The 16,975-nt window shown below is 33.3% G+C and overlaps 1 protein-coding gene across 1 annotated transcript in view; it reads left to right on the top strand.

Annotated features, from left to right (window-relative positions):
* The window catches only part of Aos1 (activator of SUMO 1), a 31,407-nt gene extending 15,521 nt beyond the window's left edge, over nt 1-15,886 (top strand). The window contains exons 4-9 of the mRNA XM_067271177.1: nt 3,052-3,308; nt 4,247-4,340; nt 4,418-4,520; nt 10,216-10,360; nt 15,285-15,354; nt 15,606-15,886. Of these exons, the coding sequence (XP_067127278.1) occupies nt 3,052-3,308; nt 4,247-4,340; nt 4,418-4,520; nt 10,216-10,360; nt 15,285-15,354; nt 15,606-15,695 (759 nt within the window). The 3' untranslated portion in view covers nt 15,696-15,886. The remainder of the gene's footprint in view (nt 1-3,051; nt 3,309-4,246; nt 4,341-4,417; nt 4,521-10,215; nt 10,361-15,284; nt 15,355-15,605) is intronic.
* Nucleotides 15,887-16,975: the final 1,089 nt, after the last annotated feature.

Genomic DNA, 16,975 nt, shown 5'->3' on the forward strand with positions numbered 1-16,975 from the left:
TTTGTGATAATTTGTTGCTATTGTTTTTGTCAATATTTTTAAAATTAACACGATTTCAAATGTTATCTTTTGCATATAATGAGAAATGCTCATTCTTTGCTTTATATATAAAATAAATTATATATTAGTTACTCATCTTCTAGAAATAGATAAATAATTCTTTCATTAAATACGATAAGTTTCAATAAAACGTTTCGTAAATCATTTTAAAATATCGTAAAAAATATAAAAATATACGCGAATACGAATATAACATAATTAACTAATCAATAATATTAATGCCCGATACATTCTAACCTACACGCCATCAATGCCATAAGATATCGGGCTAGATTACTAGAGTTAGACACTATTTCTTATTAACTTTAATAATTATAATTTAATGTTTAGCATTAATAAAAGTTTCCAAAATTATTAATTTACTGTGTTTTTGTTATTCCTTACTCCTCTTTTTAGGTATTCGGTATTCGGCCGAATAGAGAAAAATAGGCCGAATAGGCCGAACACTGGGTAGTAACCGAATATTCGTTACATCACTATTAGGAATACATTATGTTCAAACTTTGGGAATGGATGGGACTGCATGTATTAGAAAATTCAGTACTGTTTTAATTGTGTAAATTATTTTCTGGTACTTTTTGATCTAAGGATTTTCTGTCACAATCAAAAAAGTAGTCTTGTAAACAATTTCATTTACTAAAATTTATATTTCATTTTATTTTAAATATTTTCAGTTTAAATGTGTACTTACTTAGTAAATCATTTATTCAATTATATATTTTTTAATAGTAATTAATTTATTTTTAATTGTAATATAAAATATGCTTGATAATTCAGATGTTTTAGTGTATTTGTGAAATAGATCATGGTTTATTTTAAATACTAAAAAGATTTGATTGTTGAATACATTTAATATTAAATTTTAAAGGCTGAATTTTTCCAATTAATTTCCAATATTTTAAGAGACTTTTTATCAGTATGCATCAACATTAAATTTTCCAGATAGATAATATCACACTGAAATCTGTATATATTTTTCAGCTTAGCTGATAACTCTGCTTAAACTTAGTTTCGTAGGTGATCTATCTGTTGGATATTATTCACTTGGCCTGCTGTAATGTAAAAGATCACAAAATAGTAATTATACTATTTGAGTGCCAAAACCAAAATTAAAACAAGTGGAAGTAACATGTACCACATCTATACTGATGATGTAATAATGCAAATTACCGAGCGGAAATGAGGAGTAAGAGACTCGAACGAGGCTGCATTGAGTTGATTTTGTGCCCAATTCTAATGTGCACTCCAGTTTTGGAGAGACGGAATCCAAAAAAAGTGCACGTTAGAATCAAGATAACATGGTATATTTGGATGAGTGATTAGGGAAGAGGCTTAATTATCTAAGTCAACATATTCATAAAAATTTGAGGTGATTTGGACTTGAACCCAGTTCCCTAGAATGGTAGATTAGAACTTATATTACCTCAACCATCTAACAATCAAATTATAACTGATAGTTTACTCAAGATTACATATCTGCACCACGCTGGGATGAATATAAAATTAGACTCACTTCAACCATTAACCGGTATGAATTACGATTAACTCTTGAATATCGAACGTTTTTGTAACTCCTTCCGGGTTCTTCCTCGGGTTTCTTTCGACTCTAAACCGGCCGGATCTTCTAAAACGAACGTAAATATAAAATTCGAACATAATCAAATGGAGAGACGAAGATTTCAAATAACGTGTCCTTATACACGGGCATACTCGTGACATGTTTAAATAAAATCGAACGCATTAATCGACGTTGCCGATAAACGACCATAATATCAAATTCAAACCTAAAATGAAAGAATACGAGGACGAGTTCGAACAAGGAGAACTTACGTGCACGCATTCTCGTGTCGTCCTTAAATAAATCCACCCCACACCCGGAACACCTCAAATGGTTGGAGGCGATCGAGATTTTTAAAGCTAGCTGCAGATCCACGTGCATTAATTTCGGGAAAATGTGTCTTTCTATGGCATGGCAGACTTTACTTGGCAATGATATTTAACATTCAATCTTATTTAAGGACGACACGGGAATGCATGCACATAAGTCTCGTTGTTTGAACTCGTACTCTTTCATTTTAGGTTCAAATTTGATATTATGGTTGTTTATCGGCAATATTGGTTAATGTTCAATTTTATTTAAACATAAGGACACATTATTTAAAATCTTCGTCTCTCCATTTGATTATGTTCGAATTTTATATTTGTTTGTTTTAGAAGATCCGGCCTGTTTAAAATTGAAAGAAGCTCGAGGAAGAACCCGGAAGGAGTTACAAAAACGTTCGATATTTGAGAGTTAATCGTAATTCACACCGGTTAATGGTTAAAGTGAGTGTTATTTTAGTTTACTTAAATTACAAATTAACTGATACAGGAATTGAAATTGAAATATTCATTGAACTTTCTAGGTTGATGGATTGATGATTTTCAACTCTATTGAAGAAACAGTCATTAAAAAAAATGGCTAGAGTTTACAGTGATTAAAAGGCAAAATGTTGTTTGTGGTGCTTTGGATTCTGCAGCTATTAAAAGTCAAACATTTGCAACACTGGCTGCACAAATACTAATTGAATCATAGATATGAGTCATTATGATTGGCTCAGATATGTAAGCAAATGATGTTATGGCAGAAACACACAAAATGAGATCACTTTTAATGAAAGATACCTATATGTGATAAATTTGATTTAATGATATTTTGAATTGTGGAATTGTAAAAACCTAAATGATTGCATGCTGATTGATTTACTGTATGCATTAAAGGTTCTTTATTTAAATGTTTTTTATATTTAGTCTATTAAAAATTTGTTTATCTAAAATTTTTTTTGTCAAAGTATGTAGGCATTAATAACTTTTTTATAAATTATAATTTGAAGTATTTAATGAAATTAATATATTATATATTCAGAATTAATTTTTTTGTTTTTATGAAGTTTGATATTTATTTAAAAGTTATTAAAAGTATAGATTTTTTATTTTTACATTTATTTTCAGCGAGCTGAAGTTGCATGCCAGCAGTTACAGTTGTTAAATCCAATGGTTGAGGTTACTCCTAATGTTAATTCAGTAGAAGATATAAATAATGAATTCTTCCTATCATATAATGTAGTTTGTATAATTAGTTCAAATACCAAAACTCTGATTCGATTAAATAATTTGTGCAGAAAACACGAAAAAAAATTCTTTTGTGGTGATGTTTGGGGATTTTATGGCTATTGCTTCTTAGATTTGAATCATCACTCGTATGTTGAGTAAGTACCTTTCTGTTCTTAATTCAAAATCAGCTTCGTAATTTAAACATACAATCTATCACATGTTGAAAATTCTTCAAAACAAATTTTTTTTGTTTAAAAACTTATAAAATTGATTGTACTGTCAACAGAATTTAAATACTTTTTGAAATTAAATCATTTGAGCTATGATTGTTAATCATTATGAAAATATGTGTAAACAACCTGCTGTAGCCTAAGGAATGTAGAACACTGGATACATTTATATGGTTGAACAAGTTAAAGGCGAATGATGTCATTGTATTCTTGCTTTTGCCAGACATTTTGAATGATTTTTTTACAGAAAATGGCTGTTTCTAAAATTCAAGTTACGGATGTCACTAGTACAGTCTTATCTGAAATATGTTTCTCGGATCATTTCTGTTATTCGGCTTTTAATTTACAATTTATACCTTTGAGTGAATTTAGAAACGTCGGTATCACCGGATGCCATTTTCGTCGTGATACGAACTAACTCGTTCTTTGGTGAATTTTGTTTGAAATATCATTAGAATAGAGTATGTATATTCAGCCGAATTACTACTTTATGACCGACTTATTAGTAATTTGTTTAACTTGTACAACTTAACGAATGTACCCACCGTTAATGCTTATTTATGAAACTGAATAATATGCTTTTAAGTAGTTGATGTTAAATTTTAATGCTCTATATGATTCTCAAGTTTTCTTTTCTAAAAGTTAGATAGTATACATATAACCTGAAATAATTGAATCTGTTGATTTCTGAAATAAAAAATTGTGAAAACATTTTTATCAGAAAAAATATTTCTTATAATGGAAATGTTTTTACAGTTTGTTTCAAAAATATGATATAATTATTATTATATTTTAATAATATTTTGATTTATAATTTAGTTGTTATTTTCTCTCTCAAAACTTTTTATCTTTTTTATTTTCAGAGAAAGAGCAACTTTTACAATGAAACAGGAATGTAAAGAACCGAAAACGAAGAAACTCCGTACAGAAGAAAAAACAACTCAAATAATTACAAAAGTGAGTGAAAACCAAAGCTATACTTTGACAAATTGTATTAAAGTATAAAATTATGATTTTTATATTTTCAATTTCAGTCTGTTGATTTTACATCTTTAGAAAAAGCATTAGCAGCCAAAGCTGGAAAATTTGGGACAGCTCTTAATAAGCAAACTTCCTCTCTATTTTTTCTTCTTCATGGTATGTTTCAGAAGTTAAAATTTATCATCTTATATTTGGAGAGCACCTCAAAAGTTTTACTATTTATAGTAATTATATCTACAGTTTTTGTCTGTTTGTCAAATAAATAAAAACGGGTCTTTCGAGAAGTAGTGTGAGAAGTTTAACGACGTTGCAAATTGTAAGGTGCTTAAGTGACTCATCACACATTACTAACTCCCAAGTGTAGTGTTAGCTTGTTACTATTTAAATATTACAATAGCTGATAATTCTTACAGTGAAGAACAAATTTTCATAATGGAAATTTAAATAAAGAAGGAAAGTTACTGAAAAATTAAAACAATGGCTTATTTGGAAATATCCTTTATCACCTATGCTGAAAAAAGTTAATTTACAGATCTTTTAGTAAATGATACTCCAGAGAAATACATATAACAAAAAAATTATTGCAAACAAAAAGCTATATAGTTTGAGACATTTACTCAAGGCTGAATTATCTTCCATGTGAACAGACTTGTAAAATAATGCAGTCTTGAGATAAATGTCTCAATTTCACTAGACTAATTTTTAATTCAACCATTTACTACAACCTTAAAAGATGTCATTTCTCAAGATCGTAGTAAGGGTGCGTTTACTTTTTGCTAGCTTCCAAGCTCGCCGAGCCGACACCTAGCTCGGCCCGACGTTGTACTAGCACGCTCGTAAAAGTATACACGGTAATGGCGGCTTCCGGATTAGTGTCGGCGGCCGTAGCAATAATTTCGCAACTACGGTCTCTAGATTCGGCGTCTGAAGACGACGATCTGGCATAATTTACATCTGTAATGAAGTCCTCTGTTATCGAAATAGGATTTATGATATAAAATTATACACTTTTAGGAATCCTACCGGAATCCATTTTTACTTACCTTCCGCCATCTGACGACAAACGTCTTCGTTAACCTGTAGATTAACTTCTTTTCCGTCCGGTAAAGTAACCATAACATCGTACGTGGACGCCGCCATCTTTGAACAAACGTCAAGCTCGTCGTAAATTCTCCGAGCACGCCAGGAATGCTAGCAATGACGTCACAGGTGCGAAAAGTATACGCCGTGCTCGTCGGTAGCTAACAAAAAGTATACGGGCCGAGCACGCTAGGGGCAAGATCGGAGCTAAAAGTATAAGCACCCTAAGTGTTTGAGATTTAAGGATTTGTTGCATAGCATGGCAATGACAAATTCTCTAGACTCACGAAGTTGCCTATCTGACTTGTAGTATTGCCAAACTTTTCATGTTACTTCTTGTGACCCCTGTTTTCATTTGCTCACTTTGTATATTCCCTACATTTAACAATATATAAGTTTTAAATTTTATTAAGCTCCATTTAAGAAACTGTTTGTCTTTAAAAAAAAAAGAACTTTAATGGATGTTGTATTTTAGTCAATCTTACCTGCACATATATCATAATGTGTAATGTGAGATTAAATAATACATAATATGCGAAAACTGAATAAAATATTTTTTCTTCTCTTAAAGTATAGACAAGAATTTTTATTGCTGGTAATGAAACTTATTAATTTTCAGAGTAAGATCAAACATTGAAGTTCTTACAGTCTGTTTATGGAAATAATCAACTTTGAATATTAACCAATGAGAATCAGCCATTGATTACTTATTTGTGGCGAGTTACTTTTTGTTTCTTCCTCATTTGTTAAATGTGTCACTCTATTACAAGCAGTGTTATGGAAGCATCACATTCTGGTATTGGAATATGAGGAAGTTCACTGTAGTAATTGTTAAATGCACAATTCTTTACAGTTAATGCATGCTGTAAAAATTAATTAATGGAAAAGCCATTTTGCCATCTAGTGAAAGAAAATAAAATTCACATATTGCCTGATGTATTAAGCAAAAAGTGAAGTGCTTACATTGTTAGAGAATGTGCTGATTGGTTTAACTGAAGGCCATCACATGACATTGCTCTCAAGTTAATTCTTTCCATAGACAGAGTAATATTCTTATATATCATCAATCTGTTATAATAGATCACATCTTGCCTTGGAAATACTTTTTGAAATATTTGAACTATTCATATCATTTTAAGTAGTCTTTACCTTCAGTTTTAGGATAAACTACAAGGTGTTTTCATAAATACTGGATGGATGCTGCACATTATCCAAATGTGACTTAGGAATGTTTAAAGATTAAATCCACATAAACTCCTACTAAAACACCGGATTGTAAATAATTCTTCACCCAAAAACCTAATAACCGGTGCCAGTCCACTTAAATTATATGGCAAACGTTTTCGGACACTTCACTGCGCCCTTCCTCAAGCCTTCTAATCTTCTTACAACGAATTTTCGAACAAACAAAGTCATATTTCCGTTACGCACGTGCCAACCGAATAAAATTTAAAAATCAAAAAAAAAAAAAAATTAAAAAATCGAACAACTCAAATTCCAACGGTTCAACTAACTTCCGTAAACGAAGCTTCCTCCGAACATTCTACTGTTTTGCTATTTACAAATTCCTACATCGCTCCGCCCTTCCTCTAACGAGTGATGACGTAAGCAGCTCTACGTCATTGCTAAACGTCGCACTTTTTAACTAATTTCAAAAACGCTCCTCCACTCTTTCAATAAAAGATCGTCATCCCGTTTCCTTTCTTTTACTCTGTCTCGTCTTTTTGCAGCAGGGCCTGCCAAGCCATCGATAATTTCATCTCATCTTTTGCGTTAATAGGCTGTGATGAACGGAAGGCCTTATAGAATTCTATTTGTTCCAGCCATCTAATTTGCTCAGCATGCTTAGTGGTAGCAAGCAACTTCGCTGCCCCGAAGTCCGGGACTATTTCCGGGTCGGACGCATAAATCGCTAATGAGGTGGTGGCTCTCCCATGCTCAATATCTTTCTGGTGTTCTCTCAATCTTACTTCCATCGCTCTTTTCGTGGATCCAATGTAGACCAATTCCTCATTGCACCTATTATCTGTTAGTGGGATAGCGTATACCCCAGGAAGTTTGCAACTATTCGTTCTGTCCTTATCATTCCGTAGTAGTTGCAGCATAGACGGGCATCTCCTGTAAGCTATGTCGAACCCTTGTCTTTTCGCAATTTTTCTATATAAAGGTGCCAATATCGGGTTGTATGAAAGGGGTACGATAATATTCGCTGTTCTTTGATTATTCCCATTCACCGGAGTGTCAGGACCGTCGGCATTTAGATAATTTCTTTCCAGTTGCTGTATCAGTCTGCTGTACCCGTGCTCTTGCGCCACCACCCGTAGGTGATCCAATTCCTTCTGTACTGCTTCCTGGGTGGTGCTGTGAGTGTACGCCCTTTTAATCAGGGACCTGAACGCAGCCATTTTATACCTGAACGGGTCACACGAATCCGCTGTTATGTAACTTGAGCTGCCTGTTGCCTTCCTGTACACCGCTGTTTGTATCCCGTCTGTTGCTATCTGAATGCCTATGGAATAATCAAAGAACAGCGAATATTATCGTACCCCTTTCATACAACCCGATATTGGCACCTTTATATAGAAAAATTGCGAAAAGACAAGGGTTCGACATAGCTTTCAGGAGATGTCCCTCTATGCTGCAACTACTACGGAATGATAAGGACAGAACGAATAGTTGCAAACTTCCTGGGGTATACGCTATCCCACTAACAGATAATAGGTGCAATGAGGAATTGGTCTACATTGGATCCACGAAAAGAGCGATGGAAGTAAGATTGAGAGAACACCAGAAAGATATTGAGCATGGGAGAGCCACCACCTCATTAGCGATTTATGCGTCCGACCCGGAAATAGTCCCGGACTTCGGGGCAGCGAAGTTGCTTGCTACCACTAAGCATGCTGAGCAAATTAGATGGCTGGAACAAATAGAATTCTATAAGGCCTTCCGTTCATCACAGCCTATTAACGCAAAAGATGAGATGAAATTATCGATGGCTTGGCAGGCCCTGCTGCAAAAAGACGAGACAGAGTAAAAGAAAGGAAACGGGATGACGATCTTTTATTGAAAGAGTGGAGGAGCGTTTTTGAAATTAGTTAAAAAGTGCGACGTTTAGCAATGACGTAGAGCTGCTTACGTCATCACTCGTTAGAGGAAGGGCGGAGCGATGTAGGAATTTGTAAATAGCAAAACAGTAGAATGTTCGGAGGAAGCTTCGTTTACGGAAGTTAGTTGAACCGTTGGAATTTGAGTTGTTCGATTTTTTAATTTTTTTTTTTTTTTGATTTTTAAATTTTATTCGGTTGGCACGTGCGTAACGGAAATATGATTTTGTTTGTTCGAAAATTCGTTGTAAGAAGATTAGAAGGCTTGAGGAAGGGCGCAGTGAAGTGTCCGAAAACGTTTGCCATATAATTTAAGTGGACTGGCACCGGTTATTAGGTTTTTGGGTGAAGAATTGTTTAAAGATTGTAAAGCTAGTGTCTTGACAGATGCTTTTGTATCTTGTAAAATTTATATAACTTGTACCCTTAACATATTAACATAGATTTGTTCTTGCTAATATAATTATAGCAGATCTGGCCAAGATTGTGAAACGTGCTATACTCCAATATTACATCATATTGCATTCGTATATATTCGAAGAAAAATGTACGATACTTAAACTGGTTAATTTAATATAATTTTAAAATGCATTTCACTCGGGTTTTTTAATTTTAAAAGTGGACAAAAACAAAACTTTTAGCCGTATTTTTTAATAAAATTGAAAATTTTATATCAAATTATTGTAAATTCCAAAATATGATTCCTATTATAAATGATATATTGAATAATTACATCAGTGGTTTCCAATCTTTTTGTACCTGTGCCCCCCTTAAAAAAAAAATTGTTGCGTTTCTTTAATTTTTCTAACAATCTAATTTCATAAATACTCAACTGATATTATAATTTATTTAATGGGCTACAAAATAATATACAATATTATGTAAAAATATACATAAAAAAATAATTATTTATTATAAGAAATAATAATTTTAAATGTACTAAAAATAATGTACTATTATAACAGTTATGAAATTTACCTCAATATTAATTTAGAAGTTACCAAAGCGAAGTGTTTCATTCTATATATCAACGTGGTTATCGCGAGCACTACTAACGAACTAATTCTGTTCATAGACAACAGAAAAAAAAACAGATGCTTCTGTTTACTGAAGTTTGGCGCGAGTAAGCACGAGAATACCCGGGATGTTCCGCGCTTGTCTTTTGTTTCCTCGCCCCGCCGGCGCTCGGCTCCAAACGCGAAAGCGAGATGTTTTCGTTCCAGCAAGAGTATGGATGGATGTTTTGGCATTTGTACCCGAAAAATTCGCGGCGAGGATTGTGGATTACGTATACCTATTTTGCTGATTTATTTTTTTGACACCTATTCGACTTTTTTGGTTTGTATTCGAAAATGATATTTTGGAAACAGCTGCATGCTCCCCTTGCAACAGTCTCGCGGCCCCCTAGGGGGGGACGCCCCACAGGTTGGAAACCACTGAATTACATCAATATTACATTAGAAACTGCTTATTCAGACTTATGGCTAAATTTTTTTTCTATCATTTATAATTGTGATTTTTATATTAAGATTATTTTAACTAAAGATAAGTTTATTGAAAATATTAAATATTCTATTGTTATATCTGTTGTATAAATTTTCAATTTTACATTTTTGTAATTAACTTAAAATTTTAATTTAATTAAAATACTTTTTTTTTCTGTCCAGTAATTTTCAAATTTTGGGAAATTAATCAACGATATCCACAAATACAGAGTCGTGAAGATGATGTTAATAAATTACTACAGTTGAAAGATCAAGTAATGAAAGAATTAAGTATTGATAGTAAACGATTAGAAGATCAAGTTTTAATGTAAGCATTTTCTAATTTTGAAATTAATATTATATTATGAACTAGATAATTTCATAGTTAAGAACTAATAAAATTTAAAGACATGACAAGACACCATTAAGCAATCATGGGCTTGAAAGGCACTCTGTGGCAGACATTTCTACAACCTGGCCCAGAATTTTGTTGACAAAACTGTATCAAACAGCTGGTTAGCTCAGGGATGCCTCTTTGGGGAAACAGAAGGGTTTATGGTTGCAGTACAGGATCAGAGGTCATAAATACTAGAAACTACAGAAAACACATACTGAAAGATACAACACTCACAAATAACACATGCAGAAAATGTCACATCATGCCAGAAACTGTACAATACATCATTTCTGGTTGCAACAGACAGATTATTTACATAGGCATAATCAAGTAGCAATATAATACACCAACGGTCGGCAACTGGCGGTCTGCGAGAAAATTTGGGTGGTCCGTGGAGAAATTTGGACATTGATTAACAGAAGGTTACACAAAGTATTACGAAAGAAATGCAAAATGCTTAGTTGGGGGTTTTATTCGAATCTAAAACCAAATATGAAGCGATTGCTATCAATAAATGATGAACAATAAACAATATTGTGAGTGCGATTGTTGTCCTTCGTGGAAAAGTGCTAAGAATCCATAAACTTGTTTCAAACAAGTAGCAATAAACTTTAGGCTTGCATTAATTTGTTATAATTAAACACAAGAGTTTCATATTAATGTAGTAAAATTGAACTCTTATGATCATTATTCTACGGATTTTGTATTGTTTAAAAAAATTCACGATAGTGGTCTGCGGGATTCAAAATTATGAGTTTAGTGGTCCGTGAGGTCAGAAAGGTTGCCGACTGCAGTAATACACCAAGAGCTTGGAAACAAACACAAATTATTAGACATCCACGAACCATACTACAAATACATTCCACAGACAGTATTGGAAAACAACATGCACAAAATGTACAACAGAGTCATAATTACAGATAAAACAATTTACCACAACAGACCAGACATCACACTCATTGACAAACACAATAAAATCACATACATTATAGACATATCCATTCCAAACACTCACAATATACAAAACGCATGCACTGAAAAAATAGCAATACACAGAACTCGCCCAGGAAATAAGGCATCTGTGGAGGATGGATAGGGTGCTTATTGTACCTGTCATTCTCTCCTCTACAGGTGTCATACCACACAGACTACACAAAGCCTGGGAACATTACAATTGAATAGAAACACATACATCACACTATAGAAGGCCACTATATTGAATACATGCCACATTATTAGGAAATCCCTGAATACTAACACACTTATTTAATTTTTGTTTGCTATGTTTTGACTCGTCCGTCATAGTACACAGCATCCGGTGTCAATCGAGTATAACCAACTACACCTAACATAATAATAATAATATAAATTGTCAACAAATCACCAAACGATTGCCTAAATATCGGGCTACTATATGGCTACATAAATGATTGGTACAAAGTGATTTGTCACTAGAGGTAGACATTAGGCGCCATCTCTTAAGAAAATTAATAATTATAATTAAATAAATAAATTATTAAATAATATTTAGAACCTTCTGGAATAAAAGAACTAACCTGGGACGGGGCTTGAACCCACATCCTCCACTTGCCAGTTACGCCACCCGGATCCCAAGCGAGTCTTTGCTTCCAGAAGTATATTAATTTAGATATAGGTGATTGTTTGGTGGTTTATTATATACTCGTCGGGCTTTGAGTTGTTATTATTTGTATAAATTATCAACGTTTGCATGGAGAAAATTAAAATGATAGTAGAAATTATTTGTTATTGATTTTGGCTGATTGACCATGTTGAAAGTGATGTTTTATTAAAGTTAACCCATAATTTTCATAATTTTTTTGAGAAAATTAATAAAATAGTGTATTTGGATTCATATTGTTAAGAACTGTGGGGCTTGGAATATGAATTCAGAATACAGTTTATTGAAACTGACACTTTTATTTAGATACACTAACAAATTCACAATCTAATAGACACTATAATTACTTCGCACTTACACTGTTCACTTCTCTGTCACTCTGACGACACTTCGTTACTCATCCGTACAGGAGGTAGAAATGCACTTCCTCGGCGACACCAGTCTTTTCTTTTACTACCGCTCCCCCAATCTATCGTAACTTCTCGAAAGGTCGAAAAAGTTAGAAGTATACACACCCGTGGATCGGTACTCTAGGACATTCCAGTACAACTCGGAGTCTTCAACGAAAACATTACAGAACTCGTAAAAAGAAGCATCTTAAACGTTATTTTTTGAATATTCCAGACCGTTCTCTCTCGTTCTGCCACTCTCCACAGGATGGCGCTAGTCTCCGCCAGAGCCGGCGCGACAATATAATTACCAGATACATTTGATAAATATAATTTAACAGGGCCTAAGGTTTTAAAATTTATTTATTTTTGCTTATACACATTGTTCAGTGTTTTGCTATAATATAAGTTATTGTAAGTTAGTATATTAAATTGTATATGTGGTATCTATAGATGGCTGGGCTGGCCATTAAGAAGCATATGCAGAATGCAGTTTAAGAAAGAATACAAAGAGCTTCTTATGACATATAATGACATATATTTTAATACGATACAGAAAACATTACAAAACAAAGAACACTAAACAAATCATCTCAATACTAATTATTAAACAGATATTAATCGTCTGGAAGCAGACGCATAGTTCGTGCTACGTCGTCGCTTCTTCTTTTTCTTACTCTACCGGTTCGTCTTTTTTCTCCGCCCGTGCAGGATGCCCACGCAGGACATCGGACTCGACCGAGTCGTATCGGCGCGGGGGACGGGCACCACATATACGATATATTACTTTGTGTTAATCAATATAAAATATTTATTTTGACTCGAAAAAATTAGTATTATTCAATAATTAATTAATGATTATTATTTTATTTGTATATACGAATGCCAATTTTACTATATACATTTTTAAAATTATAATTGCATTATTGACAAGATGATGTTTATAAAATCATACTGCTTGTTGGGTAACTAGCTTAGAGGTATGAAGGAATACATGTCAGGAGTTGCAATTTGGCACAGAGTATTAAGTGCCCAAATCATGCACACACAAAATAAAACCAGACTAGGTACTCGGGGACTGAGAACAGAGTCAAAATATAATTCAAAATGGCAACACACTCTACAAACAGTCAATAGTGAGAGATTTGTGCATGCATTGCTCATTGGGAAGTCGGAAATGCGAATGCTGCGAAATCGAATTTTGACAAACGTGCATGCATTGCTCATTGGGAAGTCGGAAATGCGAATGCTGCGAAATCAAATTTTGACAAACGAATCTTTGAAAAAAATCCATTTACCCATCCCGTGTTATTCCCCACATATCTCTGGTCGCCACGTGCCGACCTCGACCGGCCGATTCGAGATATTTCGTTTTGGCGTCGGAACGTTTTTCAAAGTAGACGGCGCTAGTCATTATAATTTTATAAAGGTCTTTATAAGAAGGTCGGGACACGCGTACCGGGGCCGCCATTTCGGGTCTTTTCGAATCGCGCATTTAAAACAAACTCGTACGAGCAGTCGATTTTATACGACATTAATTAAACTAAACTTTCTTGCGTAGACACAATGCAGTGACGATCGATTTAAAACACCGGGCAAAATTAAACTTGCATAAATTAATCTAATTAACTTTGTATAAAACCGACCGCTCGTACAAGTTTGTTTTAAACGTGCGACTCAAAGAGGCCCAAAAGAGTGGCTCCGGCACCCACGTCCCGGCCTTCTTATACAGACCTCGATTTTATATTAAAACTAACTTCCGAAACATAAGTTTTTTTTACATTTATGAATATATATATATTGTTTGTGCAAAATAAAAAAATAATTTCAGACAATACAATAGCCAAGATTATTTTTTTCAAAAACAGGAAATTTTCATTAGGCATCAACAAAAATTCAACCCGGGGCGACACGCAACGGAGAGAAATTTCGAAATTTAAATTTCAGAGATCGAAAATTAATAAATTTAACTTTATACACATACCGTATACAATTATTGTTAGTAACGACAGAAAATTTACAGTATTATTAGTAATTATTCATTTTGGAGATGTGAAAATGATTTTTAAATACAAATAAAACTATATAGCCACAGTTGCCGAACCGTGGCTATATAGATCCTTACCGCGACTTCCGTATACCAAATTCCTAATCCTAATATAAAAAATATATATATAGTATGTACACAAGGTATTGTTTCAATATAGGATGCAGTTCTTATCTATTTCTGATATACAATATACTGCTCCTATGGTGACAAGGTTTGGCCACTCCTGCTATATAGGTTTCTTCCTGGTCAAAACTCTTAATTAAGAGAGAGGCAGTTTTATTGACAATACAGTATCATCAAAAAATTTTCTCCCTTAATGAAAATGTTATATTGATATATGACCATCTAACTTGTGATTAGAAATGAAAAACAAAACAATCAAGCCAAAATCTTTTGTTGTTACTCCCTTTTTGCATATTTATATCATTTTTTCAAATATAAAATAATTCTAACATATCTCGCTTAGTTTCCACGGATAGGGAGAAGAGACTTTTTTCTTTCTGTAGAAGATGGTTAAAATTATTCCATCATTGCACATACGTAGTTCCTTATAATCAATTGAATTATCGGGTTATCTGCCATAATGTAGTGGTCAGATATAATAGTTCTTTAATTATACATAAAATTCTTTAGTTACAATTCATTTTATATTTTTTGTTCTCTTAACTATACTATAAGTGTGCTTTATAATTACTATTGACGATGATTTTTAATAATTATGGAATTAAAATAAAATATTTAACTACCTGTTCAGTTGGCATGTTTATTATTTTTTAGGCAAGTATTTGGCGAGTTAAGTCCCGTTTCTGCTGTAGTTGGAGGTGTTTTAGCGCAAGAAGTGATAAAAGTTAGTTTCATTTATGTAATTTATTCAAATAAAATTAAAAACTGATCTCCAATTTAGAAACATCATATTTATATGTACTATATTTAGTGTCAAATTATACGTACATCTATTACAATTTTGTTTTTATCGACAAAATTAAATTTTTTAACAATATATAGTTATATATATATATTTGTTACGCATATAATACGATTAGTAAAATGTTTAGATTAATTTATTTATAATTTGTCTTAACTTTTTAAACAACGTAGGCAGTGTCGTGTAAAGATAATCCCATCAAGAATTTCTTCTTATTTCACGGAAAAGAAGGCGGAGGAGTGGTAGAAAATATCGGAAGGTAAAAATAAAGTGGCATTTCATTTGTATAATTTCATCCGCAAAACATTGACAGTCGGCAAGAATATTTATTGCATTTACGATCATTTGAAAGAAGAGTAAGGATAGAATTTTTGTATACCAGTAATTCTTTGTTATAAAAGTGACATTGTCATGTATGTTTTTTATAACATTAAAAGTTATCTTCAATTTTAAATTTTCTGTTTGAGTCTCTCTGTAATATAAGTTGCTTGTGTGTGCGTGTGTGTGTATAGATATAGATATATAATAATAATTTTAAGTGAAAATTAGTTCAAAATATGTAAATAAACGTTTCGGAATTAGTGTGTAATTTTTTTGGTAACCTCAAATCTTAAATACCGATAGCGATTTAATAATGTGTAATTGAAAGTTTTTGAATTAAATGGATTAGAAATATAGGTTAATGTTACCCTTGGTGGCAAGATGGCGGCCGGGGAAATTTTTCCCTACATTCTAGACGGCAACGGGGAAATTTTTTTCCCTGCGTTCGACGTAGCGGCCGCGTTTCCTGTAACCTCGAAACGGAGACGCGCGATTTCGCGTTTGTGACGAAATGTGTTGGTGCCGAGATCGTCGAATTATGCAAATTTCGTTTGCAGGGAGTTTAGAAGACGGTGTGTTGCATGTTGTGTTGGCATCGAAATTTTTTTTTTACCATATCTGTTCTTTCCGAATTGCTAAAAAGGCAATTTATATTTTTTACGAGTAAAAACAAAAAGAAATTGCGTTATTTTGTTGAAATTTCGTGCACGTCATGGGCGACGTTGATTTGAGTTCGAAGGAATTCTGGGCCAAATGTACTACCAGGAAGTTTTATAAAATGATGGAAACAGATTATTCGGAATTGAGATTGAACCCGGCAATTGATAATGCATTCAAATTTGCGGTCCAATTAGGTATACAGCAGATAGAGTCGCAGTGTTCTACGTGCGATAAGACATGCAAATTATATTACAGAAGCGAAAGAAATGAATGTCTATTTAGATGCAGTTCGTGTGCAGTTAAGTATTCAGTGTACGAAGGAACTTTTAAAAGCAAATGTGGTCGTCTGTCCTGGGGATGTATCTTGTCATTCATATGGCACTACCTATGTCTAGAATGTGGTGCGACGATTTCGGCTTTAGCATCCGGGATATCTCGAAAAGCTAGTGTAGAACCCGAGACAGTTCCGTCTGCACCCGTTCAAAACGTCGATAATAATAAGAAGAAGAAATCAAAGAAGGCTCCGGATAAGGAAACGTCAACCACCGCGAGTAAAAAAAGA

Source organism: Centruroides vittatus, unplaced genomic scaffold (assembly GCF_030686945.1).
Source record: "Centruroides vittatus isolate TY-2023 unplaced genomic scaffold, ASM3068694v2 contig_392, whole genome shotgun sequence".
Lineage (NCBI taxonomy): Eukaryota > Metazoa > Arthropoda > Arachnida > Scorpiones > Buthidae > Centruroides > Centruroides vittatus.